Raw genomic sequence first — 27,960 nt, forward strand, 5'->3', positions numbered from 1 at the left:
ATTGAGAAGGAGGCAAACCATTTCTTGGGGGAAATCTGTGGTGGCTGGTCGATTGTGGCGAATTGGTGGTCGATTGGGGGAAATCTGTGGGTTAGGTGGAGAATTGGGCTGCTTGGTTAGTTGAAGGAGGAATTGCTGCTGCCCTGTTGCTGGAGTGAGGTGGTGGGGGAAGGCAGGGGCTGTGAGCCTGCGATGGTGGGCTAAGGGAGGGGGCTGCGATGGTAGGGGAAGGGGGGGGGGGGCTGCGTTGGTGGGGGAAGGGGGGTTGGGTTCGCCGGCGCCGGCCAAGACTACAGGAGGGGTGGGCTTGGTGGCTGGTTTTTTAAAATTTTTTATTTTTATTTTTTTTAAATTTTGGTGGCTGACGAGGAGGCATTTAGGGTGGCTGAAGAAGTAGTGGTGGTTGGAAGGTGGTCATGAGGGTGGCTGGATTTCACTAACGGCATTATTAATTGAAAACGTTTACTGGTAGCAAAAGTTAAAAAAAGGGCATATGTTAGGTAGTAAAATAAAATAAAAGTTTTGATAGGCAGTAAAAGTGAAATCGCGTTTTTAATAGGTAGCAAAAGTCAAAATTTCCAAAAGAAAACTAAGGGGGTACAAACCGTGGCAGAGCCACACCAACTATATCATTATGCAAAATACGCCCTAGAGCTAAAGGGGGACTTGAATCAACTGAAATTGGGCTTATTCACTTCAGCTTAATATCAGTTCATTTCAGTCCAGTTCAGTTCAGTTCAGCTTCAATCAGTTCAGTTCAGTTCAGTTAAGTTCAGTTCCAATCAATTCAGTTCAGTTCAGCTCTTAATTTCCTTCTCTCATAAAATATTCATTTCAGCTTAGTTCACTTCAGTTCAGCTCCAATTAGTTCAGTTCAGTTCAGCTCCAATCAGTTTAGTTCAGTAAATGTGAATAGACCCTTTGTTGCTCTGAGCTACTCCTTGATTGACTAGCGAAAATAATTGCTACACTTAAGGCTTGTTTTCTTCAGCTTAATTTCAGTTCAATTCAATTCCTAATTTCTTTCTCTCACAAACAATTCATTTCAGCTCTATTCAATTCAGTTCAGTTAGTTTAACTCCAATCATTTCAATTCAGTTTGGTAAATCAGAACATGCCCTTTTACCTTACGCATCTCCGTATTCTGTATAGGTAGAGGGGGCGAGTTCTTAATTACGGAGTAGTGTTATGTCCAAAACAATCGGATTACCACGGCAGTTAAAAATTGACCCATAGAATAGTCAGCCTTAAGTCAAGCCCAGTCTCTATTAAACTTGTTTTGTCACACTCTCATACTTTATTTTTTTGTCCTTCTAAAAAATTCTCAATTAAGACATCAATTACCTTCTCCTTTCTTCTCTTAATACCCACCAAACTCACAATACAGTTCGATACTGTGTTACAGAACACGCTACTCAATTTCATTTCACAACAGTGTATTCTCCAGGTTTTCTTCTTGAATTCCTCTTCTTTATCTTTAATTTCATCTTTATTGTTTGATTTCTGCATTTTGTTGTGAAATTTTAGTTGATTTTTTTGCTGAATTATGTAGTGTTTTTGAATTTTCCTGTGTTAATTAATCTGAAGATTTATGCTATGAAGAATTAGTTGAATGTAATAATCAAAGATTTCTGCAGTTAGGTTGTCGTTATTGTTGGTGGTTGTTTTTGTTTATTTATTTGCTTATTTCTTGCAGATGACTTCTTCAATTTGCAGTAATTGTATTGATTTTGTCTCCATTAAAAAATCCAAATTATTAATATCGCCCTAAATTTTCGTAATTGTTTTTCTTATTTTTTTATTATTCTTTTTTTATTTTTTTATTTTTGGTATGATTAATAATTTTAAAAGAATGTTTGCTTCTGTGATAAGTTTCTTGCCACGTCACCAATTCCGGCGGAATTTCAGATTCCCGACCATATTTGGGCTTTTGTGCTTCAAAATTATAGACACGTCATTTTTTAAAATAATAATAAATATAATAATAATAATAATAATTATTATTAGTATTATTATCATTATTTTATTTTTTATATTATTGTTTTTTTTTGTTATTATAATTATTATTTAATTTTTTTTATTTATAATTTTTCTTTTTGGAAATGCGAATGAGCCACGTGACCATTAAAAATGAGGATGGGCATTTAAACAAACTCTTAATCTTAACCATTTGACCAAGACCTCGTTGGTGAGTCGGTGGTAGTAAGTTGGCGATGATAATGATTAGTGAAAAATGGTACGTACGAGTTATTTACTTTTTCTTAGGTAACTTTTTACGTCTTCACCGTGTCACAAAGGTACTCCGTTTGCAATGGAGATGTCAGTTTTTGACCCGACCTGTGAAACGTCTGTAATTGACCTGCACCCAACTTGGTTATGAGTTTTGACATAGGAGTTGGTTATGACCTGGTGACTATCAGAAACTGAGACCGAATAATCTAAGACCGGAGTCAAATCTGCAATTGACCCGAATTGACCCATAATAGACTTGATGCATATGTAATGACTTGCCTAGGGTCTGGAACTGAAAATCTGGGAACATTATTTCTCCTCCTTTTTGAGCTAAAATGGTTGGAAATACTCGCTCCTACACAAAGTTGTGCACAACTATGCTTACAGCCGTTACAGGTGGAACATTGGCATCACTTAATTTAAAGATGTGGTCTGATGCCCTAGTCCGAAACTAGAAATGATATTTTCTGATGTGTAGCCTTGTAGGCAACGGCCAAAATAATGTTTACTGATATTGGCTTAACAAAACCTGCCCCATGTTTGTCCCAATTAGAGAAGTGTGGGTCACTCAGATTAGTCAGAAACCAAAATCACGGTGATACTGTGACAATAAGGCCTGGATGGGATCTGAGGCCGAATAGATCCAGGTGTCTAGCTGCTTTTAACTACCTCAACATCCTTTACTGTTAGGAGATAACCATACCAGTTTTATGTGTTTAAAAATGTCTTTCATAAACGGCTAAGTTTACTGTCACCAAATTCTCAAAGAAGACATTAGACTAATTTACTTGTGTACTCTAATTTTGGTCAGTCTATAGTCTTAACTGGGACAAGTTGGATATGCTATCATTGTATTTGATATGATTTTATGTCAATCCCCCCAGCCACACACCCAATTTTAATTTCGAATAAGATGGTGTTCAATTTGGGACAATAACTGCCATAGCACCATCAAGTTATAATTTTCTACAACTCTAGTAGAATTGTGAATTTCTGTACTTGCTATTATACTGTCCTGGTATAATTGAGGGACTATGACTTACATGTGGCACCATTCTATGTTGAAATTTGGCAGGTTCGGGAGCATTGATATGGATGCTAATGAAAGGGATGAGGTGCCAATGCTGTCTGTTAGCCCTCGACTAATTTCCGATGATCCGGAAGATTCTTCATCCTATAATTTTACCTCACGGGCTCGAAGTGCATCTATGTCTGCTCGTATGAGTTCTTCAGAGTCTTGGCGGGAAAGTAATTTTTTAGGACATACTGGTCCTTTAAGAAGTGAAAGAACTTCATTTGTACAGATGAGTGGTCCTTTGTATGTTAGAAGTAAGGCAGAAAATTCTTATGATGACAAATCTGAATCAACTGATAAAAAATTGCAGTTGAGTCACAAGTATCCTGTGAATAATGGAATATTTAAGAATGAACAGGTTCATGGTAGTTACCCTGAGAAAAATGAACACCTATTGAGATCTGGTCAACTGGGAATGTGCAATGACCCTTACTGTACAACTTGTCCCTCATATTACAATTACAGGCCTCCACAGGGAAAATTTAGGAGGACTTCTGATATATTTGATACAAAGGTGGTTTCTCATTTATTCATTTTGAATGACTTCTCTTTCTGTGATACTATTGTAGCTCTAGATGAACATGGAATATTTTATGCATCTAATCTGCTTCTTGCTTTACTTATTTTTGGGCTCAGTGCATCCATTTTCATTGTTCTCATCTTTGTCCTTTCCCTTTCTTCATTACTTCAGTGTTTTAGTGATTGATTGTTGCTTGTTGGGTGCTACTATATCCGAGGAGCCATATAGGTAGCTTCAAAATTAATGATAATGTTATCCAAATACCTCTAAAGAAGATCTTATTCAAAGTTGAATGGGGGTCAAATATATGTAACCTTACCATCGTAACAACAGAGGTAGTTTACTTAGCAATTTTAATATGAAACACAACATTGCTCTGCTATTTCACAATTACTTGAAATGCAAATACTTTGGAGTGATTTTGATTAGTCCATTAAAATCCAAATATCTGCAACAGTGAGTTACCGAATTGTTTGATTGTATACATTATGAAGATATGTTAAATGTGGTTGATTATAGTTTCAATCCCTTTCCTCCAGTTTCAATATGTGGACAATATGCTTTTTCTATTTGTGTTGATGTGAGTGTTCTAATTGTCAGACTGTCTCAAATTCAATCTGTCAATTGCTTTACCTATATGATCATAAGTGGCTTAGTTTTGTATTACTCTGTAGTTTCTGTTTGAGAGCAATTTGTCTTCATATTTTGTATTCTCTGGTTGCTATTAATATATAATTCTTATTGCTACAGAATTACTATAAAAATAAATAATTGCATAATTTGAGATCTTAACACTAGTGCTATATGACATCTTGCTTCATCAGTTATGTGCTTTATATACTGGTTGCTAGCAATGTGACGGGTGCATGTTTGTCAAATATATGTAGTAAGTTAAGTGTTCTATAACTGGCTGTTGACATATTTTATCTCCCTAAGATGAATACATGGTTTCAAGCTATGTATAAAAAAGCTCAAGGTGCACTGAAGCGAGAGGGGCTCTGCTGTGCCTAGTGTGCCTTAGGCACGCTGAGGGTGACTCTTTGAAGTGAGGCGCACTATATGGGCAGTTAAAAATTTTTTGGCTGAAGCTTGACTAATTTGTGCCTCGGGTGCGCCTCGTGTGCTTTTTGTGCCTAACCTAAAAAGCCTCGCCCAGACCAAAATAAGCGCTCACCCCTGATCGCCTTGCGCCTCAGCGCCTTAGGCTCGCTTTTTCAAACACTGGTTTCAAGTTAATGAGTAGGATGCTAAAGTTGACACCGATAGCTGGAAGCTTGTATGTAAATATTTATCTATCTACTTGTTGTAATTTGTTTGAGGCAATATTCTTTTGCACATGTTTTTAGAACAGCCTTGCTACTTCTTACTTTATTCTAAAGGCATGTAGACGGGTCTTCCTTTTGCACTATTAATTTAAAAGCCAAGTTTAGCCAAAAAATTTTATTTTATTTTATTTTTTAATTTTTAAATTCCTGTACTAGTACAATTTTCCATATTGAAATCTCTAATTTCATCCTGCTGAAATGGAATCGATACAAGAAAGGCTGCATGTTGTTAGACATTGACTTTCACTTCAAGTGTACGTGCTCCTTTGTCTGGATTTTAGCTTAATGTAATTGTAGTAATTTCTCATAGGTTGGGGAAAAGTTCCCAGTTTATTTTTTATTTTTTTGGTAGTTATGTCATCATTTATACGGTACTTACAAATATGCATGATTTAGCTTATGATCTCCCTATAAACATCAGGACTTGTTTATCAATTTTCTTTCAATCTATAAGTTTTTCTTTTTCTTTTATTATTGTTATCATTATTATTATTATTATTTTTTATTATTTTTATTAATTGCAGTTTCATAATGCGCTCTATGGAGATGCCAAAGGATGGGCAAAGAGATTGTGTTCTTTTCTGTACTCATATCTCCCAGGAGTCATGAATCCTCATGCCCGAATTATACAGAAGTGGAACAAGTTTTTTGTCATCTCTTGCCTTGTTTCGATTTTCATTGATCCATTATTTTTCTTTGTGCTAGCGGTTTTAGAGGTAACTCTCTTTCTTTACCCTTTGTTCTTTTCAACTCCTTTCTTTATCTCCATACCTAATGTCTATCAAAGTGTGTACTTCCATGCACAAGCATGGCTGCTACATACAACAAGGTGTATACAAAGTAGAAAAAATTCAGGTTACTAATGGAAACAAGAGGGTTTGAGCAAGGGATTCGATTTGCCATAAGGGATTAAGGGAAGGTAGGGCGGAGGAAGCTTATGGAGTTGTGCATGCAGAGTATTTTTTTTCTTGTCTTTTTCTGTGAGCTTTTCAAAGTATGTCATGATTGTTATCTAGAATGCTTTTGTATGTGCATGTGGTGATTCTGGTGAATGTTTTGGGGGGTTATCCTAAGAATTAAGTAAGCTTCCCTAGCAATACCACAATATTAATTTGAAAGTGAACATTAGCAAGAACTTATCTTGGGTGTCATCTCAAGGGAGAGTTACAATTCTAAATTGTGGGTTTTGGTAGAGCAAAAAAGTTTCTATAGCGAAATGCACTGGCAGCAATCTTGTGGTGGTTTGGCTAGACATAGATGATAGAAGGTTACCGTCCTGTGTGATTTGCCATGGGATAATTTGACGGTATTAGCTTCATTATAGGTTAAGATGGCTATGGCTTTCCTAGTCTTTTTTTCAAACAATGTTTTTTCATTTAAATTGATTAAATCTATGTAGTCTGGTTTTGTTCATAATGCATGCTACTTTCTCCTCAGCTCACAAATATCTTATTGGAGATGTAAAAGCTCAACTGATTTATCATACCAGTTATATTGGACTGTGTCTTAAGGAAAAGTTTATTATGTCCTATTTTGGGATTTTGATAACGCTGCACGTCTATAATTGGTATAATTCTTCTCTTTTATAGGATTCAAAGTGCATAGTCATGGAAAAGGCTGTGTCGACCACATTGGTAGTTTTCAGAAGTCTTACAGACTTCATTTACATATTACATATCATTCTTCAGGTAAATAACTCAATTTCTCATACTTAAGGAGTCATAAATGATTAAGATTATTGTAATGTGAAGCATCAACATTTGCTGCTTTACGGTGTGTTTGGATTGAAGGAAATGGAGGGAAAGGAAGGGAAGAGAAATGGAGAGATGGAGTATCTTTCATTTGGATAGCAAATGAAGAAGGAAGAGAATTGGAGGGGAGAGAAATGGAAGGATCAAATTGTAGGAAATTGATCCCTCCAACAATGGAGAGATTTGGAAAGAAAACTCACCATTCTTCCCTCCCCTCCCTCTCCCTCCCCTCCTCTTCTCCTTCCTCCCCTTCTTTTCCTTCCCCTTTCTCTATCCAAATAAACTGTTAGGTTATCATGTAATAGATTCTTGCAAAATTCTCTTCATATTTTGTTTGTAGTTATGCATCATGGGAAGTGACTTGGTGAAAACATGTTCATGCTCAGTATAAGTCGATAAATAGTCAACAATTTCTATGTCCTTTTTTATTTGCTACTCCCTCTGTCCCCAAAACTTCGACCCTTGTGGCCTAATTTTAGTCCCAAAATGATCGACCCATCACCAATTTGCAACAATATTTGTGCAAAATTAGCTTCCCCATATAAAATTTTGTTTTTCCATATAATTTTATTACTATCTCTCTCTACTTTTTTACAAGTCCCATCTAAATTTATCTTTCCAATATACTTTTAATTTTTTTATTTAACTTTCTTAATACCCATGAAATCAACCCAAAAGGGTCGAAGTTTCGGGGACGGAGGGAGTAGTAGATAATCTATTACTATAATAGCCCATGGTATATACTTTTATATTTCTAGAAAAATGGAATTACATGTTTTGCGTTGAGTGTTCTCCATATCATTGTTTACCCTTCTGTAAGAATATGTTTCCTCTTGAGGCATTTTCAACATGAATTTTGGTAGGTTCTCATGTTGGTGAATATGACCCTAATGAATTCCAAATAGCAAAATTATCCAGCAGCCAGAATTTTGCCACTGACAAGCTTTACAGGATCACCATCATGATAGTTGAAATGTCCAAAAAATTAAGCTGAAGAAAAGCACAACCTGAAAAACACAGTATTGGGACTTGGGACCTTGTTTAGGGAGCAAAGCCTTCGATTCCGCCATCACTGTGAAGAATCCATAATAATTACAAATAACTTGCAAAAGGGGTGGGTTTGCTTAAATGAATGTGACAGGCTGGGCATCTTAAAAAAATCAATTCTAGCTACATTACTGGATGTTTTGTTTATTGTTTTTTCTATTGATCTTCCCAGATTGAAATTCTGACTTGCTGTAGTTTAATGACAGTTTCGGTTGGCTTATGTTGCTCCTGAATCTATGGTGGTTGGTACTGGAGTCTTAGTTGATCAGCCAAGCAAAATTGCCCGTCATTATGTGACTGGATATTTTTTTATTGACTTGTTTGCCGCGCTGCCCATTCCTCAAGTAAGGTTCTTTTTTCCCCCCTTCTTGCATGCTTCTGTGGTTAATTACAACTAAGCAGAGTGCTTTGGCTTTGCTGAGTAAAAACATGCAATTAGTCTTCCTTGTACAGTTGTACTAGAATATGTAACACGGATTGCGTGCTGTATGGATACTGTCCTTTATTTTTTTTTTAATTTTTTTTTTTTCTGGAGAATCATTATGGAATCATGCTGTGTATTTTTATCGGTGCTTATTGCATTATATTTTAAGAACAAGAAGTATTTGTTCTGAATTGATATCACAAGAGTAGATGAAGTAAAATTTAGTGTGCAGTGATGTTGACAAAGTAATGCCAAGATAACTTTACCCTTGTAATTTACTAGCATTCTTTTCCCCAATAATACCGGTGAAAGGATTTCCTAATGTGCAAAGCTCTAGAAGATCTCTCTCTAAATTCTCCTGAAACTAGTATAACTGCACAAGTCCATCCACATCTCCTCTATGCATCATTGTAGGCCATCACCAAGTATACTGCCTCCCCTTCTCCCCCCCACTCTCCTTCCCCCAATCTCTCTCTCTCTCTTTCCGCTTTTTTTTTTTTTAATTTTTTTTTTTATTTTTATTTATTTTTATTTTCAAATTTTTTTTTTTTTTTTTTTTTTTTTTACATAGCTTAACTTTATTCCGAAAGAAGGTGGCCCTGTTGTACAATAAGAAAAACTTATTTCTAGCACATAACTCAGTAAGAAAAACTTATTCCTAGCACATAACTCGTATGCCCGGGTGGATTTATTTGGTTTTCATAGTTGCATTTTGTTATTAGTGTTGAGCCTCTACATATGGCCTGTCTATGGAGAAGCTTGAATCTTCAAAATTTAAGTGAAGTTGTATGTTGGTTTCTAGAAATTTTTGGCATGAGCATTGTAGGAGTTGAGCATGATTGATGAAGCATGTGATATTGTGATGTGGTATTATGTGTGAAGCAGCAATTAAGATGTTGGTGACTACACAGTCATGTGACTCATGGTACATGATCATGTGCCTCTTTGTTAAGAAGAAGGTTAGTTATATGACACGTGATCGTGTGACTTGTTCTTTTCAGAAATGTGTGCGTTTCTCACTTAATTTAGGGCCTACTCTACCAAGATCATTGATTGTGTAAGTGCGTGCTATGGACTTGGAATTTCAGAGATTAATATTCAAGAATTAGGATGTAACTAGACGAAAGCTTGGATATATGATTAATGGCCAATAGCTATTTGAAAATAACAGTTACAAGGAATATAGCTTAAGGTTAAACTCAAGGAAGATTAAAGCTACTTCTACACTATAACTATTCTCACAAATCACATGAATACTACTGTTTCATTGCTGCTACTTTTTATACCAAGCATTCATCCATATACAAGTACCCAATAGTAAAGAGTCTTGTCTTGTTCTGCCATGGTGGCTTTTGAAAACAGAACACCAGCTACCACTCTCCAAAGTGCTTCATTAATAAGTTGTGGCCTCATTCTCTTTGTTGATTCTCCTTGAGACCTTGTCCCCCAATGTTGCTCTGCTGTCTCTTTCTTCTTTCATAGACCCTAATAGCCTGAGGTTGTGGTTTGACCCGGTTCATTGTAGTGCATCTCTAAACCTAATATGATCTGAAAAAGGCCTTTAATTTAAGGCCTACTCTATTAAGCTCATTATATTATAAGTGCATCACTCATTCATATTGTTAGCTATATTAAATAGCTTGCATTGAGCTCCTATGCAAATGCATGATCCATCCTAGGAACTCATGCTTAGGCATCAAATGCTTGTGCACGATCCAAGACCTTGGTGCTTTGGTCACTCTGTATCCCATCAAGCACTTCATGACTCCATGAGTCATTGTATAGCATATGCAAGTGGCTTCAAAGCATTCTGTACGCCATGCCATACTAAAGACATGATTTACATGCCTTGCCTACGTTGACTAAAATGGCAGGAATCTTGTTGCATGTTGCTGCTAGTTAGTTCTATCGCTTGGACTCACCCTCTGGCCTCTTGGGTGCCCTTTTTTTTAAAGCCATTAATATAGTAGGAATCCAAAATTTACAAAATGTTAGCAAGCTTTTTAAAGAGGAAGTGTGAGGAAGGAATCACATCCTTACTAATTATGAAATTTGAAATAGCTAAATTATATAGGAAGAGAGAACCCAATGTTTTTTTGATAAACGAATTGAAAAGTTAATGTACTTTCACATCTATACTACTCCCTCTATCTCAAAATAATTGGCACAGTTAAATTTAGTGCACATGCCAATGCTCTAATTTGACGAATATACTTACATCCGTTTTTTTTAGTTGAGACATATTTCTTTTTAGGAAGTTTATTTTTAGTTGACACGTTTCCTTTAAGGTATTTTTATACCTTGTTTTTTTAGTGTACCCCACTTGCTTTATCATTCTCTCTCCACTCCTTAATATGTGTGTCTAAATAGTACTTGTCAACTAAATAGAAACGAAAGTACAAAATAAATGAGAAATTATAAAAAAATTTATTATCAAAGCAATATTTCACAATGAAATTTGTGTTTAATGCTTAGACCACTCTCACTCATGGTCAATAAAATAAAATGTCATTCTCTCTCTACCCACTTTTTCACTCCTCTTTTCCACTTTTTTCATGGCCTTGTTTTTTAAACAACTCCTCAGACACTCATGGGCTAAAAAAACCCACAACAATAGTAAATTTTTTTTAATAATAACCAATTAAGTAGAAAAATGTGATTCTTCGAAGTGCACAAAAATATAACAAAATGGGTGTCTACTTTAGATAACAATAAATTATGAACATTTGTAATTTTTTTTTTGTTTTTAAATATGTTAAATTGGTCAAAATAGCTATTTTTAGATTTAATTAGTGGGCTCCAGTTATTGTAGCCTTTAGCATTTCAAAGGTGTCATGGCCTTGGGCAATTCTGATTTTCCTCATGGGCATTTATTCTTTTGCCCATGAGTGGGATACATGTTTTTGGGTTTTTACCTTAAATTTCGCCTCATGGGCATATTTTTGACTATGAGTGAGAGTGCTCTTAGTAAAAAAAACTATAGTAAGTTAATATATGAAAGTGTAAAAAAGTCAAACATGTACATTTATAATAAAATAAAATTATAATTTCCTTTAACTTCCAACATTTGTTTCCTTTGCAAGTTTGACATATTTACTACATGTACAAGAAGAAACAAAATAGCTTTCTCTTTTATCCCATTCATTAGCATAGTTACATGTTAGGAAAAATTGATTGTTTGTACTTTGTATTATCTTGTGTTAAAGAGTGAATTTTTGACAATTTGCCAAATAATTTTTTTTTCAATATCCACGTGCTATACAAAATCTTCTATACGTGCTTTCCTGAATTTATTTTAAAAGAGTAACTTTTGCATCACATAAGCTGAAAATAAAATCTGTAATCGATTGGAAGGTTATCCATGATTATAAAATTTGTGTTTCCTAGAATGATAGATAATGTGACTATGTCCAATCACATAGTGATTCCTGTACTAAAGATTTAATACATAGTTCATGTATATTAGGAATCAGTAGAGGGTGTTGAGTATATTAATATACATGTGTGCATGTGTATGCAAACACAACGTGGAATATATCTTGTATTTTCATTTGATTCATGTGGAAGTACACAAATTAGAGATGCTCGCTTTTTGTTTGGTGTTTTCCAAGTTCTTGTTTTGACTAGTTTATTGTTTTACCTTCCTTGCAGATTATAATATTGGTTATATTGCCTACATACTTGGGTTCATCTGGTGCAAATTATGCCAAAAATCTCCTCCGTTTTGCAATTCTTGTTCAGTATATACCAAGATTGTATAGGTTTCTTCCTTTGTTAGTTGGACAATCACCCATTGGCTTCGTATTTGAGTCAGCATGGGAAAATTTTGTGATTAATCTGCTCACTTTTGTTTTATCTGGACATGTGGTGGGCTCATGCTGGTATCTTTTCGGTTTACAGGTAAGTGAGGATGTTAAAACCCTAGCATATTTAATTTTATACCATTTATTGCACGTCTCTTCTCTAGCTTTTTTTATTGGATGAATTTCTCCTAATTGAGCTCTTTAAGTCATGATAAGTACTTTGAATTATAGAGGCAAGTTAATAGAAAGCTAAAGTTATACTAAGCCCTGTTTGCAAAACATAGCTGCAGGGGTAGCTGTAAGTAGTTGTAATAGTTGTGTTAGCTGTGGGAATAATTGTTAGCCGTCAACAAGAAGATATGTTAGCTGCGAAGGTAGATAATATGAATGTTTGGTAAATTAGATGTTGCGCTGGTAGATTTTTTTGTTCCTATAATTGTAGAAAGAATATTAGCTACTACTTTATGATTTAAAAGCTAATGATATTAGCTTTTGATAGAAGCTACCTCCACCACTAAACACTATCCCTGCCATTGCTTTTCCAAACACTTAAAAACTACTTCCTCCATTCTCATCTACTCGCAATGTTTGGAAACTTGCACTATTCATGTTTTATCATTTGACCAACTTTATTGATTTATATGTTGGGCAAAATCTAGTCATATGAGATCTTGTTATATTCATCTCGATTTATATTTTCATTATGTTGAAATCATTGTATTTTAACTTTACTTAAATTAGAGATATAAAGGGTTTAAATTATGCTTGGCGAACGTGAAACTGCGAGTAAAAAGAGAACATAGGATGTAGTCAAAACATTGCTATATATTTTTGGTTGTCTCTTCTAGTTTCTCTTTATAATTAATGTAGTATAATTTACCCTTTGATTATCATGACATGGAACAAATAAAAGAGTATTAGGAGATTAGATGAGAAGTATATAAATTTTATTTCCCAGGCACAAGATGATCACACTACCTAGTAATGTTAAAGTAAAGAGAGGTGGAGAGAGAGATAATAGAAGATAACAAAGGATGAGTCTTTTTTGAACATCATTTGCTTGCTGTTTTTAGTTAGGTCAGTCTAACACTAGTCTTTAGTCTCAGTCAAGCTATTTTATTAAATTTGCATAACTAATTCGAACTTCAAAAAAATTGGCATTATAAAAATGGTACATTATACTACTTTAAGATTTTCTGTTATTTATTTTATTTATTTATTCCGATTTTTTTTTTTATCCTCTCTTGGACATGAGCTCATTCTAGTTAAAAAAAAATAGTGATGATAACTATAATACTCCCTCCGTCCCCTTTTGATATTGGGTATGCAAAAAAGAATAGTAATAGAAGTACAACGGGAATTAATAAACACAAATAAGAATAGTAAAAATACATTGAAAAAGTAAATTGACATTGGGTATGCAAAAAAGTAGAGAGAGAAAGTAATAGAAGTACAAGGGGAAACAAAATTTACGTTAGAAAGTTAAATTTGCACAAATATTGTTGCAAATTGGAGGAAATTTTGGTAAAAAAAATTAATATTAATGGTTGTTGGAAAAAGCAAATGGGGTGAACATTTTGGGACTAAAATTTGCCCATAAGGGACTATCAAAAGGGGACGGAGGGAGTAAAAAACTCTCTCATAATTTTTTTTTCCTTAAAAAAAACTACCAAGGTTAACTTTACTAGCTCTTACAAACCAAATACTTTGATGGCCTTGATTGTTGGATGCAACTCCCATATGAAAGTGGTGAAACCTGCCAAAACAAAATTTGCTTGTACTATTCATTCTCATCATCTTGCGGTTGTGCTCTGTTGTAGGAGATAGTGCAGAAACTTGAGAGAGATTATTGATCTGGAACCCTTGTATACCTACGGATGAGACAATTAATGGAGGTAATGAAAGGAAAGAAACACCATGGTCTGATTGCGATAACCTTGTGGGCAAGACTTGATGCTCACAAAATGAGCAATCCCGCGAACCTTATGAAAGATTAATCACTTGGGATTCTTGGCTTTAAACAATTTGAGTCACATTAGGGGGTGTTTGGTATAATGATTTTAGATGTAGGAAACGGATTCAATTAAGTGTTTCCATTTCTAGTTGTTTGGTATGGGTTAAAAGTAACAAATACCGTTTCCTAAGGATAACAAAACCCCCTTATTTATTACCCTTGACAAACTAGTGGAAACAAAATACGTTTCCTTACTTAATCACAATCTACTCAACTTGTTTTCATTCCACTAGGATACCAAACATATAGTAAGGGTAACGTTTATTATTACCATTTCCCATATTTATTTGAATCCTTTCCGTTTCATTAACAATGTTTATACCAAACACCCCCTTAATGTGACTCAATACCCTCTTGAACCAGTACTTGTGGTCTCTCTTGGGTTGAGGGTGGGACTCAACTTCATTAGAGAAATGAATCCTAAAACATTATATTTGAGGAGCCTCCTTCAAAAACACAATTTTGAAAGCAATGATTTAATTCATCATTGCCAACCTACGCTAAGCTGGGTATGTTCGTTCTTTCACTAATCCGATTAATATCGAGGGAACTCAATCATTGACCAAACTAGCTCTCACTTTTCACTTATCCATCATTTTATCGTTCTGAAGTACCAAGTACCAACTGAGGCACTTCTAACTTCAGGACCATGACCTTGAAGAACCATGACACGTGAGTTTTTCTTCACATGAGATTCAATAAAACCTCCAACTTTTAAACACCTAGATTTGAAGTTAACACAGACAAACCCATGCCCAACAGGGATTGAACATTTCCTTAAATCCCAATTATTGCCAAAGCTGAGCATATCCAAGAAAAAGCCAACCTTGAGGAATGATTATGCAACTACAACCAACAGCCAACAACCTCAACCAATAGATCTCCTCTAGCAAGATACAAGATTGCCAAGAAAACTAAGGATAACAACTGAATCTAACACAAGGAAGCTATAAAACTCCAAACACTACATTAAGCAGAGAGTGAATTACTTAAAAGGGTTCGTACGTAAGTCGCTAAACCCTTGAAATCAGATCTGAAATTCTAATTGGAAGGTAAATGTATTCGAAATAGAAATTCAATCCCCAAATTTTCTGATTTGACAGCCAAAAGCTTGTATCCTTATCATTCTCTACTGAGATTAAGGGGTTGCTATGCATATTCGAAATTTACTGGGCGTCCTTTTCTAGTAACCTAGATCAGCAGGAGGATCAGCCTAGCTTGGGACCGGTAGTGATTGACACAATGTGACATGCACATGCGGAGTTAGAACTCTATGAAAATAGAGATAACCAATTTTCTGTTATCATAGCTTCTTGTTTAACTATTCTCGTGACCACTGAATTCTTGACTTATACTAATAGAAGGAAGAGATGAAGAAAGACTATACCATAGTAAGGGAAGCAGAAAAGGAAGGGAAGTTGGAAGAGTATGAAATATGAGGGAAAAAAAGTTGGAACATCTATTAATGATCTTCATTACCCATTTACCCTTTTAATTTTTTATCTCCATAAATTATAAAGAAATAAGTGGGAATTCATGAGTGCATGGCACATATAATTTTGTGTTTGTATTTTTGTATATTAGGTTTAGATTGGTATATGTATTGAGTATTGACAAATTCCGACTACTTTTCTTCCTTCCCTTATTGCAGAGAGTGAATCAATGCCTGCGAGATGCTTGTCACCGTACTCGGTATAGTTCATCATGTATGAAATTCATTGATTGCGGATATTCCGATCCAGGGCAGCATGAATTGGATCGAAATTGGCATAACTGGACCAGTAATACAGATGCTATTGATTGTTTTGTCAGCTCAAATGGTTCATTTGATTATGGTATCTATGAAAAAGCAGTGAACCTTACATATCGCAAAGTTGTGAGCAGATATATATATTCCTTGTTCTGGGGATTCCAGGTATGTATTTCTCAAAAAGTGTATGATACACTACCATTTTTATTTCAAGAATGGATTTGTGAACATTTAAAGCATCCTGAATTCTATGTTCATGTTATCTTTTCTTTTCTACTTTTTTTTTTTCTCTCTAAATTTTCTTTTTACATTCTCTGCTGCTAAAAAGTTGAAGGGGTATGTAAAAAGGTTGGATTAGTATGCAACTGCTAGTGAAATGTGGATTGGTCCTCAACTAGTTTGGTCCCACTGACCCTTGATGCACATCGTCACCATCACCCTATCATTGCATCGATTGTTAGCCATTAGACATGTTTATGTTCATGCTCCATTTTTGTTCATCTCCTCTTCTTTACTCTATTTCTCATGCCTTTACCAGGTATTGTCAAAAGATGATAAAGGCTATTATTTCCCCGGTGAAACTAAATAAATTAAACATGATTAGTGGGAATAATCTTTACTCATCTCAAGTGAAATGTGATGTAACTTTTTCGGTTTGGTGTAACATATGCATGCTATAATGATTACTGTAGAGACCAATGAACATTTGCTGTGGAAGACTTGTGAACAGATATATTTTATTAGCTCTTTCCTTCTTGCATAATTGCCAACATTACCTGATAAAGGTATCATGCTTGATTACGTGTTTGAATTCTCTCGTTGTCATATCTTTCTTCAGTGATATTCTGTGGAATGCGTAACCTTTGAAGTTTATGTCAAACCAACTATGTATTTTTGTTTGTAAAAAGAACTTCCGCATTCTGTATAAGACTGAAATTGATTAGCATGTGGGCTTATGCAGCAAATCAGTACTTTGGCTGGGAATCTTGAACCAAGCTACTTTGTTTGGGAGGTTCTTTTTACTATGGCTATTATTGGGCTTGGTCTACTGCTCTTCGCTTTACTGATTGGAAACATGCAGAACTTCTTACAGTCTCTTGGTCGTAGGTAACAATCTAACAATATTTCCTTGGCACCTTCTACTGTTCTTTCTTTTGATTTTTTTGTTTATCCACATGGATGTTTTTGGTTTGTCCCTTTGAATGTTGTAAGATGGTCATGGTCATAGACATGTACTACTTAGGATGCCTTATATTTCCACAAGTATGACTTTTATGTGATGGATCAAGAGCTTTGATCTTTAAGTTGCTTGCTATACTAATTTTTCCTTTTTATTGTGAATTAAATCATGGACAATGTTTGGATTATGCTTTAATTCCATGTTCATTTCATCATGGGTAAAGGGTATGGGTTCATCATGGAGAGTTGGTTAAATTTCAAGCCATCGTTGATTCTTTGATGTCCTAGTGGTTGCAGAAGCATTACACCAAAATCACCTTGGGATCCTTACTGTTGGTAAGAACTTATGGTGAATTCTGATAAGCATCAAGCTAGTTCATATATAAATTACAACAAAATAAATGTTACGTAGTTTGCTTGTTTGTGTTGGGTCAGGGATGCCCTGACACCATGACTGGTGATTTAGGGGTTGGAATCTCTCTTTTTTTTTTTTTTTTTTTTTTTTTTTGGGGGGGGGGGGGTCATTTGTATTTCTTTATCATTTGTTGGAGTTCTTTTCTGTTGTCTTCATAAGTGAGCCGAAATAAGGCTAAGATTTTATTTAAATTATTTTTTGTTTCATAGTGATTAGGAAAGGACAGTTCAAATCTACCAAACATGCAAGGGCAATATATTTCAAGCTGCAATAATTGTTTTGCTATATATCTCATGATATTTTGCTTTGATCTCTAGCTAAGTGATTCAACTCCCTGACCTTTGTTTCTTTATCCTCAATATTTCTAAAGGTAAAAATGTGAACCTCGGTTATTAAAACTCTCCTCAAATCTACCCAAATTGAAGAGTCCTTCATCTCCTCCTAATTCAATCGTTGACTGTCATGATAATGCATTTTGCAATTAAACTGCCCATGGACTACGTCAATTTCCTTGTTCATTGCATGCTTTATAAGTTCTGTACTCTATCCATTAATCTTGTGTGTGTTTGATGCAAATAAAAGCTTTATAAGAGCTTGTAAGTGGATAGAGCTTCAATAATGCAACTGTTCATAATGATTCAAATTGGCAAGCTTTTTTCTGCAGCAATGCTTATTGTCAAACCAGTCAATCCTTATGGAAATTTATATTCAAATTTCATAATTGAAAAGACTAGCTTTTGTATGTAGATAAATTGAGTTGCACATATATGTTGCTGCAGACTCCTGAAAATTTACCAAGCTCAATACTACACTGTCACATGACTTACATTTCAACCACAGGCACAGTTGTAGAGAAAATTAAAGAATTGGGTCATTTGGGGCTTAAGCTTAAAAAGGACAATAATAGTGAGGCTTAAACATGACTTGTGATTCCAATTTTACTTTAGTTTACCGTACATGTAATGCTTCATACAGGAGGTTGGAGATGTCACTAAGAAGGCGTGATGTTGAGCAGTGGATGAGCCATCGCCGTTTGCCTCAGAACTTAAGAAGGTATTCTTGCTTTACTTTTCTTGTGAAAGAAGCTTCCCAAGGCTTATACTATCTCTGCACAATATGACTAATGTCATAACTGTTATAACGAATGCAAGAATGAACGAATATTTAATGTTAATTTAACAAGAATAACACAAACATATTTATGTGGTTCACCAACAATGTGGATCTTGGGGAAAATAGAATACAGATTCCAGACAGATTGAGACCAACTACATAAGACAGATCAATTGTTTCTCAGATTTCTAATGTTCTCTCTTTTATAACTCAGTGATACGGCTAGGAATAAGCCTTAGGGGTATAGATAGAGTCATAGAACCATAGAAAAAAATTGCGGATGTGGTCACGATTGCGTTAACGTTTGCGTTGTCGCAGGAACGTCTAGTAACGGACGAATAAAACGGATCGCAGAAAACGCAGTTTAATGGTTTAAGTGGTGTTTATGGTTTTTTAGTTAAAAAATTATTCTTTGAACATAATATAACCATTACTATATATCATGTTTTATACACTGTATAATTAATTACTAAAATATTTAACGGATGTAATGGGTTGAAATAACGTTCTAAAGCAGCGACTTGCCGTTATGGAATGGATAACGCGGGGTGAAAGATGTGATTTATGTTGTGGCGTTATATTACGGGGTTTTGCGGAACGCCACACAATAACCACGGACCATATACGCACGCACAACGACACGGCCTTGTACCTGAACCACACGGCTGTGCATATCACAGAGTAGAGAGTAGTGCGCCCAGCTACAAGGAGTGTACCCTGAACCACATAGCTGTGTATATAGCGGAGTAGTATATGCTACATGGTCATGTACTATGAACTTACCTAATTGATCACTGATTCAAGGCATATAACTTAGGTAGCCGGAGAAGAATTTTGAGCTTATAGGTTGAATTGAATGTCTTAATCTCATAGGTTTTATAGGGTTTTTTTTTATGGGTAATATAAAAGTGTGAGACTGAATGTTTAGTACTTAGTGATCTAGTATTCAGTTAAAAGTAAATTACCAGTTTTCAATTTATAGTCTATACTATGGGTGCCACTACATTGTTTATTTTACTTAGTTTTGTCAATTGACTCGGGTGAACCAGTAAGAATTAGTCCTAAAATCAAGATAGCAGAAGGTCATGCCCTTGTAGTAAATGAAGGCTAGAGCAAATCATTCAAGAGCATATACTACGAATCCACAATCCATTAAATTAAGTTCTCTTTTTAGTCCTACAATTCTTATCCACACAATATATTTTACCTGTAATTGAAATGGATTATCTTGATTCATGAATATGCATCAAAAAATTAAAAACTGTATTTATGATCATTATTAATATATGGAAGAGGCTAACTAACAGTAACCACTATAGGAATTTATAGATGCGATTAGTGGAATATCAGGAAACAATTCCCTAATATTTAAACTGAATCTCAAGATATACACAAATCACAAAATAAGATTAGATGTATTGCTTATGCTTTTTCTATACCTCCTTGGAGATCTAGATACTCAATTCTGGATCCTCTACTTAATCTATAAGCACAAATTTGATCCCTGCCTATGCTAGTGCGCAAGGAGGAAGAAACCCTCTGTATTTCTGATTGGGTGCCGAGTATGGTGAAATATTAGGTTGATTGCTCTTTTGTTATATGCCACAATTACATAATAAGAGATAAGTTACTTGGGGAGCAGTCCTACTAGCCCCAACAACCTACCCTATGGGCTTAATATGCTTTTGATCCAACATCATTTTTATATTTGAGCTCACAGATTATAGTTGGTTAAATCAAGTCATTACTCCTAATCAATCCTATTTCCTATACTTGATTGATTTACATTTCCTTCAAAAATCGATTCAATCCAGCTTATGGAAAAAAGAATTTACAAAGAAAATTTTCAACACCACAGTTGCCTACTGAAGTTCAGCCTTCATAGCTGTGCACTTGTGCAGTCTCCCGTTAAGTTAATGGTCATGACTGGTTGCATATCTTCAAACCCCATGTCCTCTGTTTTGATCTTTTTGTATTGAGGAACCAAAAAAACATTTTGATGGAATTTTCTAGAAGGGGAATAAATATTTAATGGAAAAGGTATCAATGACACAAACAAACCATATGTATTTTAAGTTGAACAGCCTTGACTTAATTCTGTGGTAGTTTAAACAACATATATGTCCATCCTAGCATGTGATACACCAACACCTTGCTGTTTACAAGTGAAAGATTTACAATTCACTTTGAGCTTATGGATATTTTATTAGATATCTGGATGGTGTAGAAGAAAGGTAAAATATGGAGAATGTCGATGATATGTATGCACTGATATTTTTTTTTAAATTGCTAGTACTAACACACAATGAAAGGTTGGTTGTGCTACCTGCAGTCAACTAATTCATGATTTCTTTACTGCAGAAAAATCATAGAAGCAGAACGTTACAATTGGGCTGCCACTAGGGGTGTAAATGAGGAGATGTTGATGGAAAATCTTCCGGAAGATGTTCAAAGAGAAATAAGACGCCACCTCTTTAAGTTTGTTGAAAAGGTAAGATAGTTACTGATGATGGAATAAATCTTATTAAGGTAGGAGGCGTAGAATTTCTCATGTTTCTCAACTTTTCCACTAATTTTTAAAAGTGCATCTATTTTATTTTATTTTATTCTAATCAATTTAGATAATGGTAAATCTTGTGTGGTTCTAGTCACACAGTCTGGCCATATTGATTTATAAGAGTAACCCCATTTATTTATAAAAATAACCCTATTTATTTATAAAAGTAACCCCATTTTGTCCATAAGAATAATACAAATTCATTGAGTGATATCAATTTATTAAAAAAAAGTAACCCATTTGTTCATTCAAGTAACCCTGTTCTTAAAAAAAAAAATAAGAAAAAAAACTTTACTTATATGAAAGTAACCCCATTTTCCTATTGGAGTAACCCCACATCCGTCAAGGAAACCCCATTTTCCTATTAGAGTAACCCCACATCCATCAAGGAAACCCCATTTGCTCATTGCGATAACCTATATTACCAGTTAATTACCTTATGTCCTTATATGTGAAGTGGACACACCATGCGGCTAGCCACATTCCACATATAAGAATTTTTGTTGAGATAATGTTCAAAATAGCTGTTTGTCTTCAGAGTCTGATGGGATGGTACATTCTTAGTAAGAAACATATTTGGTAAATCCGCAATAATGTTTCTGTATAATGTGTTGTGCTTCAACTAAAACACTTGCTGAAGAGTCCAACTTGGGTGGACTACTCTGAAACTGCCACCTAACATTATTGTAAATTAAGTTATAATTTTAAATTGATTGTTTTTAAAGGAGCGTCCAAGTTAGGGGTAGGGTCATGAAGTGGATGTATTACAATTTTTCTAATCCCTCCAATTCCTCCAAACTTTTTACTGTCTAAAGCAACACTTTAAGTTCTTGTGCTGGATTTGACATGATGAGGCATTATTAGTTCTTTAGAATTTAGACCCTATGTTACTCACACAAGGGTGTGAGTTATAGTACAGGTACATATCCAATTGCTGGAACTTGGAATTTGTAGAGAAGACATGGGGAGGTAGAGAACAGTGTCCTGAAACTAGACACGCATGCGGTAACATGTCTTTTATACAAATACTTTATCCTCACGTAAATACTTCATCTAAGAATGGCAAACTTTCACGGTAACATATAGAACCTAGTTTGGTGTTGGATGTGCTGATGAAGCACATTTATATGATTAATATGGACTACATAAAATTCTCTGTAGTTTGTTGCTTACTTCTTATTTAGTTGAAGGGGTAAGTCACGTAAGTGGATCTGGGTTAGATAAGCGATAACAACCTCTCTAGTATTGTACCTGTAAGATGACTTTTCTTTATATCTAATTGCAGCCATTCTGAAATTGTATGCAAAGTGGGTCAAAATAACTTATGATTTTGGGTTTAGGTCCTTTATAAAATCATCCTCTTTTATTTTATTTTTTCTTCTTATTCTTATTTGGTGAAATAATCAAACACGTTTAGCAAAATCAGGATAATATAACCAAAAGGATTATGCCTAAATATATCTTACATGGACTATGTATGCAACCGGTCATAGTGAAAATAAGGCTACACAATTTTGGCATCCTCCTTGACCTAGAGCAATGTTTAGGCACTAGAGTCATGGTATGGAATAGTAAAGATTTTAAACACTCCCAAGTCTATCAGTACAGCCATGAAACATATTGGTATGTGTTTATTCTTTTGAGGTTTATCCTCAATTCGTCGCTTAAGTAGGATTTTTTTTTTTTTTTTTTTTTTTTTTTTTTTTTTTTTTTTTGGAAGATAAGTAGGAAATATTTTAATATCCAGAGTGTATGTAGTATTATTTCTTTAGTAAATCTTGTTCCTTTTCTCAGTTAAAATTTACATCAATATTCATAATCTTTATTTATCTTCACTTAAGTGGAACAAAGCAAGAACTTACATAATCTCCTGTATCAAAATTTTGTCTGCAGGTTCGAATTTTTAAACTGGTGGATGAGAAGGAGCCAATTTTAGATGCTGTTTACGAGAGGCTTAAACAAAAGACATACATCAAGGACAGCAAAATTTTATATCAAGGAGGTATTATAGACAAGATGGTATTCATCGTACGAGGGAAAATGGAAAGCATTGGAGAAGATGGTATTGTTGTTCCCTTGTCTGAAGGAGATGTGTGTGGTGAAGAGCTTCTTACGTGGTGCCTTGAGCATTCTTCAGATAATAGAGGTCTCAATACCTTGAATACTCTTCTTGATGCTTTACTCTTTTGTTGGTGACTGGTATAGTATATTGTCTTACCACATCTGACATCATAGTTACCTTAATTCCCCCTACCCCCCGCCCCCACGATTGTGGAAATGTCTTCTAACCTTTCTTTTGCTATCCTTAGTTGGTAAACTTCGAATCTGGTATGAAGTTGTATTTACCGATAGGAATGATACATCGTACTCCTTTTGTTCCATAAGTGTCTTCCCACTTTTCGTTTTGGGTTGTTGCTTGAAATATTTATGCACTTTTTTTATTCTTTTTTGTTGTCGATGAAGGACTAAATCTTACCCCAATTTGGCCCACTTTGTAGGACTATATATTTTTTTTCTTATTACTCTATCTCTCTGTTAAAAAACTTAAGAACAAATAAGCACATACATTACTATATTCATTTTCCTTGGTGGTAGGGTGGGTCCACAATAAGTAGGAAGAAAATTTTGTGGATTTTTTTTTTTTTTTTTACTGTGTATCTACACTATATAATCTGTAACTTCAAATTGCTGTGTGACTGATCACTTTCCATTCTAATGTTACTTATCTTGTGCCACCTACTTTTAAACATATTTTGGTGCTACCGAACTGTATTCAATCAGTTTCTCGGCCTTTTTTGCTTTTGACTCTTAATACTCAATGCACCCAAACATTTTGTTTTAAAATGTCTCGCATTTTAACTCTTGCTTGCTGTGGTGAATTCTTGACTACCAAGTTTTTTGTTTGTTTTTTCCCTTTTTTGAACCTGCTGATAATCTGTATTTCAATTGATTTGTGTTTTAGATGGGAAGAAAGGTAGGATATATGGACAGTGGTTAAGGAGCAACAGGACTGCAAGATGTTTAACAAATGTTGAAGCATTTATACTCAGAGTTCGGGATCTTGAAGAAGTCACAAGTTTATTTCCAAGAATCTTGCGAAATCCAAGAATCCAGGGAGCTATAAGGTATGTTTTCATCTGTACTTTTTATATTGGCTTTGAATATCCTTCCTGCTACATAATATGTTCAGAATCCAGGGAGCTATAAGGTATGAGTTTTTTATATATATGTGAGATGCTAAATAAGTAAGAAAAAGGTTGTTCTGCGACATGTTTTACTTTATCATGTCAACTTGAAGTCCATGAGTTCAATTTAGAATAACATGTCTGTATTTTGGTTAACAAAATGATTTTTTTTAAAAATTCTTTCCTCCTCACGTGTGAGAAAATGCGTAGAAGAAGCTTTACATGCGCTCAGCCCTTAATTGAACAAAAGCCTCACTAAGGCATATACTATATAGAAGAAAAAAAAAAAAAATCAAAGCTAGACTATAATCAGCAGCCAATAAACTCAGCAGCAGACCTACACCATCTGGAAAAGCACTCTACAGTTTTTTGTTTCAGAAAAAACAATCTGAGAAAAAACATTCTATTCCCGCAGGCTTTGGTAGCTATAACAACTTCAGAAAGACTTTGAATTGGTCTAGCACATTTAGGTAGAAATAACACCTGATGCCAAGTACCAGCATGACAAGATTATGCAAAAAAAATAAGTGCCCCATGCTCCACCACAAAGAGAACAAGTGTAATCATAAGCTACGTTATTGCACTGCAATAGTCTGTCAGTAGTAGCAGTTTATCATGAACAGGCTAGGGATTAATAAACTCTTTGGACTAGCTTTTGTTTTGCACATAAGTCTCTTCCAAGTTACTTAGGATAACTCCTCCTGTTCAGCAGGATAGAGATTCTTGATAAAGATCATGTTAAATACGGGTATGGGCCGCACCCGTAAAACAAGAGATAGTTCACTTCACAAGACCAAAGGAGGTTCCATCCCAAAACCATATGGCAATAGGAGGTTTGGCCCCTTAGCCTATAAAGTGTTTTGACTCTCAACTTTTATCAATGTGGGACACTTGCATGTGTTATTTGGTAAGATATACATCAACAGATCTCTAGCCAGCTTGTTGACAGGTCCGACCACCAATATCATCATATTGGATAGACAACCCAAAATCATTCTCATCATCTAGGACATGCAAGTTTCTTTCAGTAGACTGTAGACCTCTTCACATAATTATTGTGCATTCTTTCACTCATTAATAAAGATTCTTCATATTTATACTTTGTGCAGTAAAGACATACTAACGGTGTTCAAAGTGACTGAAGCTTTTCTCAGGAGCTTCATTGCTCTTCATCCCGATAAACATTATACAGAAAGACTCTACCTCCTTTTGAAATTTAGGCATAACAAAGAGCTGGGACCAAAATGTTTACGTGCCAATTTAAGTTCATAAATTTAAGTTCATAAATTTGAGGATAATAGTGCTGTTGTTAGTGATTAGGTGAGGTTGATATTGAAGACAATGTCCAATTTTTCGTTTAAAAATTGGAGGTGCAGTTTAATTGCTGGTGGAAGAGAAAGCATGCCCTTAAAGAAAATTAAAGGAGAAAGTATCAAGTCTTTGAGTACAAGGGCCCTACCACCCTACCTCAAATGGTCCTTTTTGGAACAGTATGTTACTTGCAAAATCGGTGACTGTGTTACCTGGACTCAGGGTTGGATGTTCTATATAGGTACCTGTTTGAGTGAGAAGTTTTTAGATTTTACTGTAAAAACACTTGCCATTTAAAACATATCTACTATTGCTGTGCATCAATTTCTCAGGTTTGTAGGATCGAGCTTTCTGTTTGCCCAGGTTTTAATTTTTTATTTTATTATAATTGTACGTACCTTCTTGCTAGGCATAGCCTTGCTTCATCTCAAATGGGAAAAGTTCAATCATTCAGAATTGTGAAGAGAATTTTCTTGGTTCAATTATGGGATTCTAGCTCCGAGGTGGGTGTTGACACTTTATGGCAATTCCCCATCTTTTGAGACCCAAAATTAGCTGGAAAAGGCAAATTACCATGGATAATAGCTTTAGAGTAGTTATTATCTTGTGATTGATGATATTTTGCTCAAGTGTGATGCGATTGTTGAGAGTAGTTATAAGTGTGATGCAATTAGTTTGCAGGAAGAGGATGGGTGTAGTTATTTTCTTGTGATTGATGATATTTTGCTTGTTGGTGAGTTGTTTTCTAGTGTGTCGTAGATTTATAATAGTAGAAGCGTTTGGTGTGTTGATTTCCATTTCGAGTTTGTCATTATGTGTTTTCATCTAATGGTTTATTACTGCTCCTTGAGGCTTCCTTCTTTTTCCCCACACAACGAATGTCAGGAGTTAATGCTGCCTTAATTAATATCAGGAGCTTGGCATAACGCCTTCTTTTTTCAGGTATGAATCCCCGTACTATAGATGCCAGGCTGCAACAACAATTCAGGTCGCTTGGAGATACAGAAAGAAGTGGCTAAATCGCATAAAGTCTAGAAGTAGTTCAAGAGCCTAGAGTCAATTGTACAAAGCTATTTAGTGATTTTCTGTAGTTGTAAAATAACAAACCTTTTTGTATACTTCGTGTATAGAAACTCTTTTGCACCTTTATACTTGTAGACCAGTGGTGACTGTTGTTAGTCTTATAGAATCTTTGTTTTCAGAGAATGTGAAATGTGATGATTACTAACTGGTAAGAGGAAATCTATCCAAAGCCACATACAATTTGACATGTCACATTTTGATTGGGTGTTAAATTGGGGTCCAATATTTACTAATTTTGAAATTTCATTTGAATTCAAATGAATTTTCTGATTACCCTAATATTTGAAATTCAAAGTAAATGTCATTTTCAATGCTTTTTTTTTTTTAAAAAAAACTTTTTATTTTTCAGTTTTCATTTCACTTGTTTTCATGAACACCTTTGAAAGCCCAGAAACTGGATGAAATATCGATTCCTTCAAAAGACAAATCTAAACATGTTATTCTTTGCAGAAAATTATGATTTATTTCTTCTTCATGTAATTGATTTAGTCTTCTTTGATTAAATTTGGATTTTTTTTTTTTCCCATTTCTTCACCACCATGAACGTTGAACGGTGAGCAGAATACTTCATGTTTTAATTGGGTGTTTTTAATTAGAGGGTTTTTTAATTGGGTGTTTATCGATTTTGGGGTTTTGTAATTGGGGGTTTTCGATTTGGGGGATTTTAATTGGGGGTTTTTCGAATTGGGGGTTTTGTAATTGGGAATTTTTTTAATGTTCATCTTATCTCTTTAATTAATTATCAAATTGTGCATCGATTCAAGATCTAAAAATAAATTGCTATAGAATTCCTAAATATATTATTCATCCTTGAGAATGCAGTCTAGAAGTTTTATACCCAAAATCGTGAGTTAATCTTCTTACTATATTTTTGTTTGTATATGATGAAGTTTGTTGTAATGTTTCAAGTACTAGATTTACCTTATTAAAATTCTATTGTTTTGTTTTTCTTTTTGCAGTCTGACGGTGAAATTGCATCCAACCAAATGTAATTGAAGGGATTAAAATGAATTACCTTGATGGCTCAAATTATGTTTTTAGAGGTTAATTCAATGTAATTTTTCACTTGTTAAATCAATGATTAAAGGAGTATGATTCCTGGCGTATTATCGAGTACCGATTACATGATGGTGATTATCTTTTGGATTTGCAAATGGAGTATAAGTTGTAAAATCA

At 34.7% G+C, this 27,960-nt stretch overlaps 1 protein-coding gene across 1 annotated transcript; it reads left to right on the top strand.

Annotated features, from left to right (window-relative positions):
• Window positions 1-1,316: 1,316 nt before the first annotated feature.
• On the top strand, window positions 1,317-27,960 carry LOC145610406 (putative cyclic nucleotide-gated ion channel 20, chloroplastic). The gene is made up of 14 exons (XM_081665752.1): window positions 1,317-1,447; window positions 3,308-3,821; window positions 5,677-5,868; window positions 6,742-6,840; window positions 8,157-8,294; window positions 12,026-12,274; window positions 15,843-16,106; window positions 16,903-17,048; window positions 18,511-18,588; window positions 21,010-21,139; window positions 23,099-23,351; window positions 24,168-24,330; window positions 26,644-27,630; window positions 27,744-27,960. The coding sequence occupies exons 2-13, from the start codon at window positions 3,324-3,326 to the stop codon at window positions 26,753-26,755; spliced, it is 2,322 nt and encodes a 773-aa protein (XP_081521878.1). The 5' UTR covers window positions 1,317-1,447; window positions 3,308-3,323; the 3' UTR covers window positions 26,756-27,630; window positions 27,744-27,960.

The sequence above is a fragment of the Chenopodium album genome, chromosome 24, assembly GCF_948465745.1.
Source record: "Chenopodium album chromosome 24, dcCheAlbu1.1, whole genome shotgun sequence".
NCBI lineage: Eukaryota > Viridiplantae > Streptophyta > Magnoliopsida > Caryophyllales > Amaranthaceae > Chenopodium > Chenopodium album.

What these genes read in the sequence shown, in the direction of transcription:
- LOC145610406 (XM_081665752.1), top strand. Translation starts at nt 3,324, where the DNA reads ATGGATGCTAATGAAAGGGATGAGGTGCCAATGCTGTCTGTTAGCCCT. An exon ending in TTGCCTCAGAACTTAAGAAG is followed by an intron (nt 18,589 to 21,009) that starts GTATTCTTGCTT and finishes TCTTTACTGCAG; the next exon opens with AAAAATCATAGAAGCAGAAC. An exon ending in TCTTTAAGTTTGTTGAAAAG is followed by an intron (nt 21,140 to 23,098) that starts GTAAGATAGTTA and finishes TTTTGTCTGCAG; the next exon opens with GTTCGAATTTTTAAACTGGT.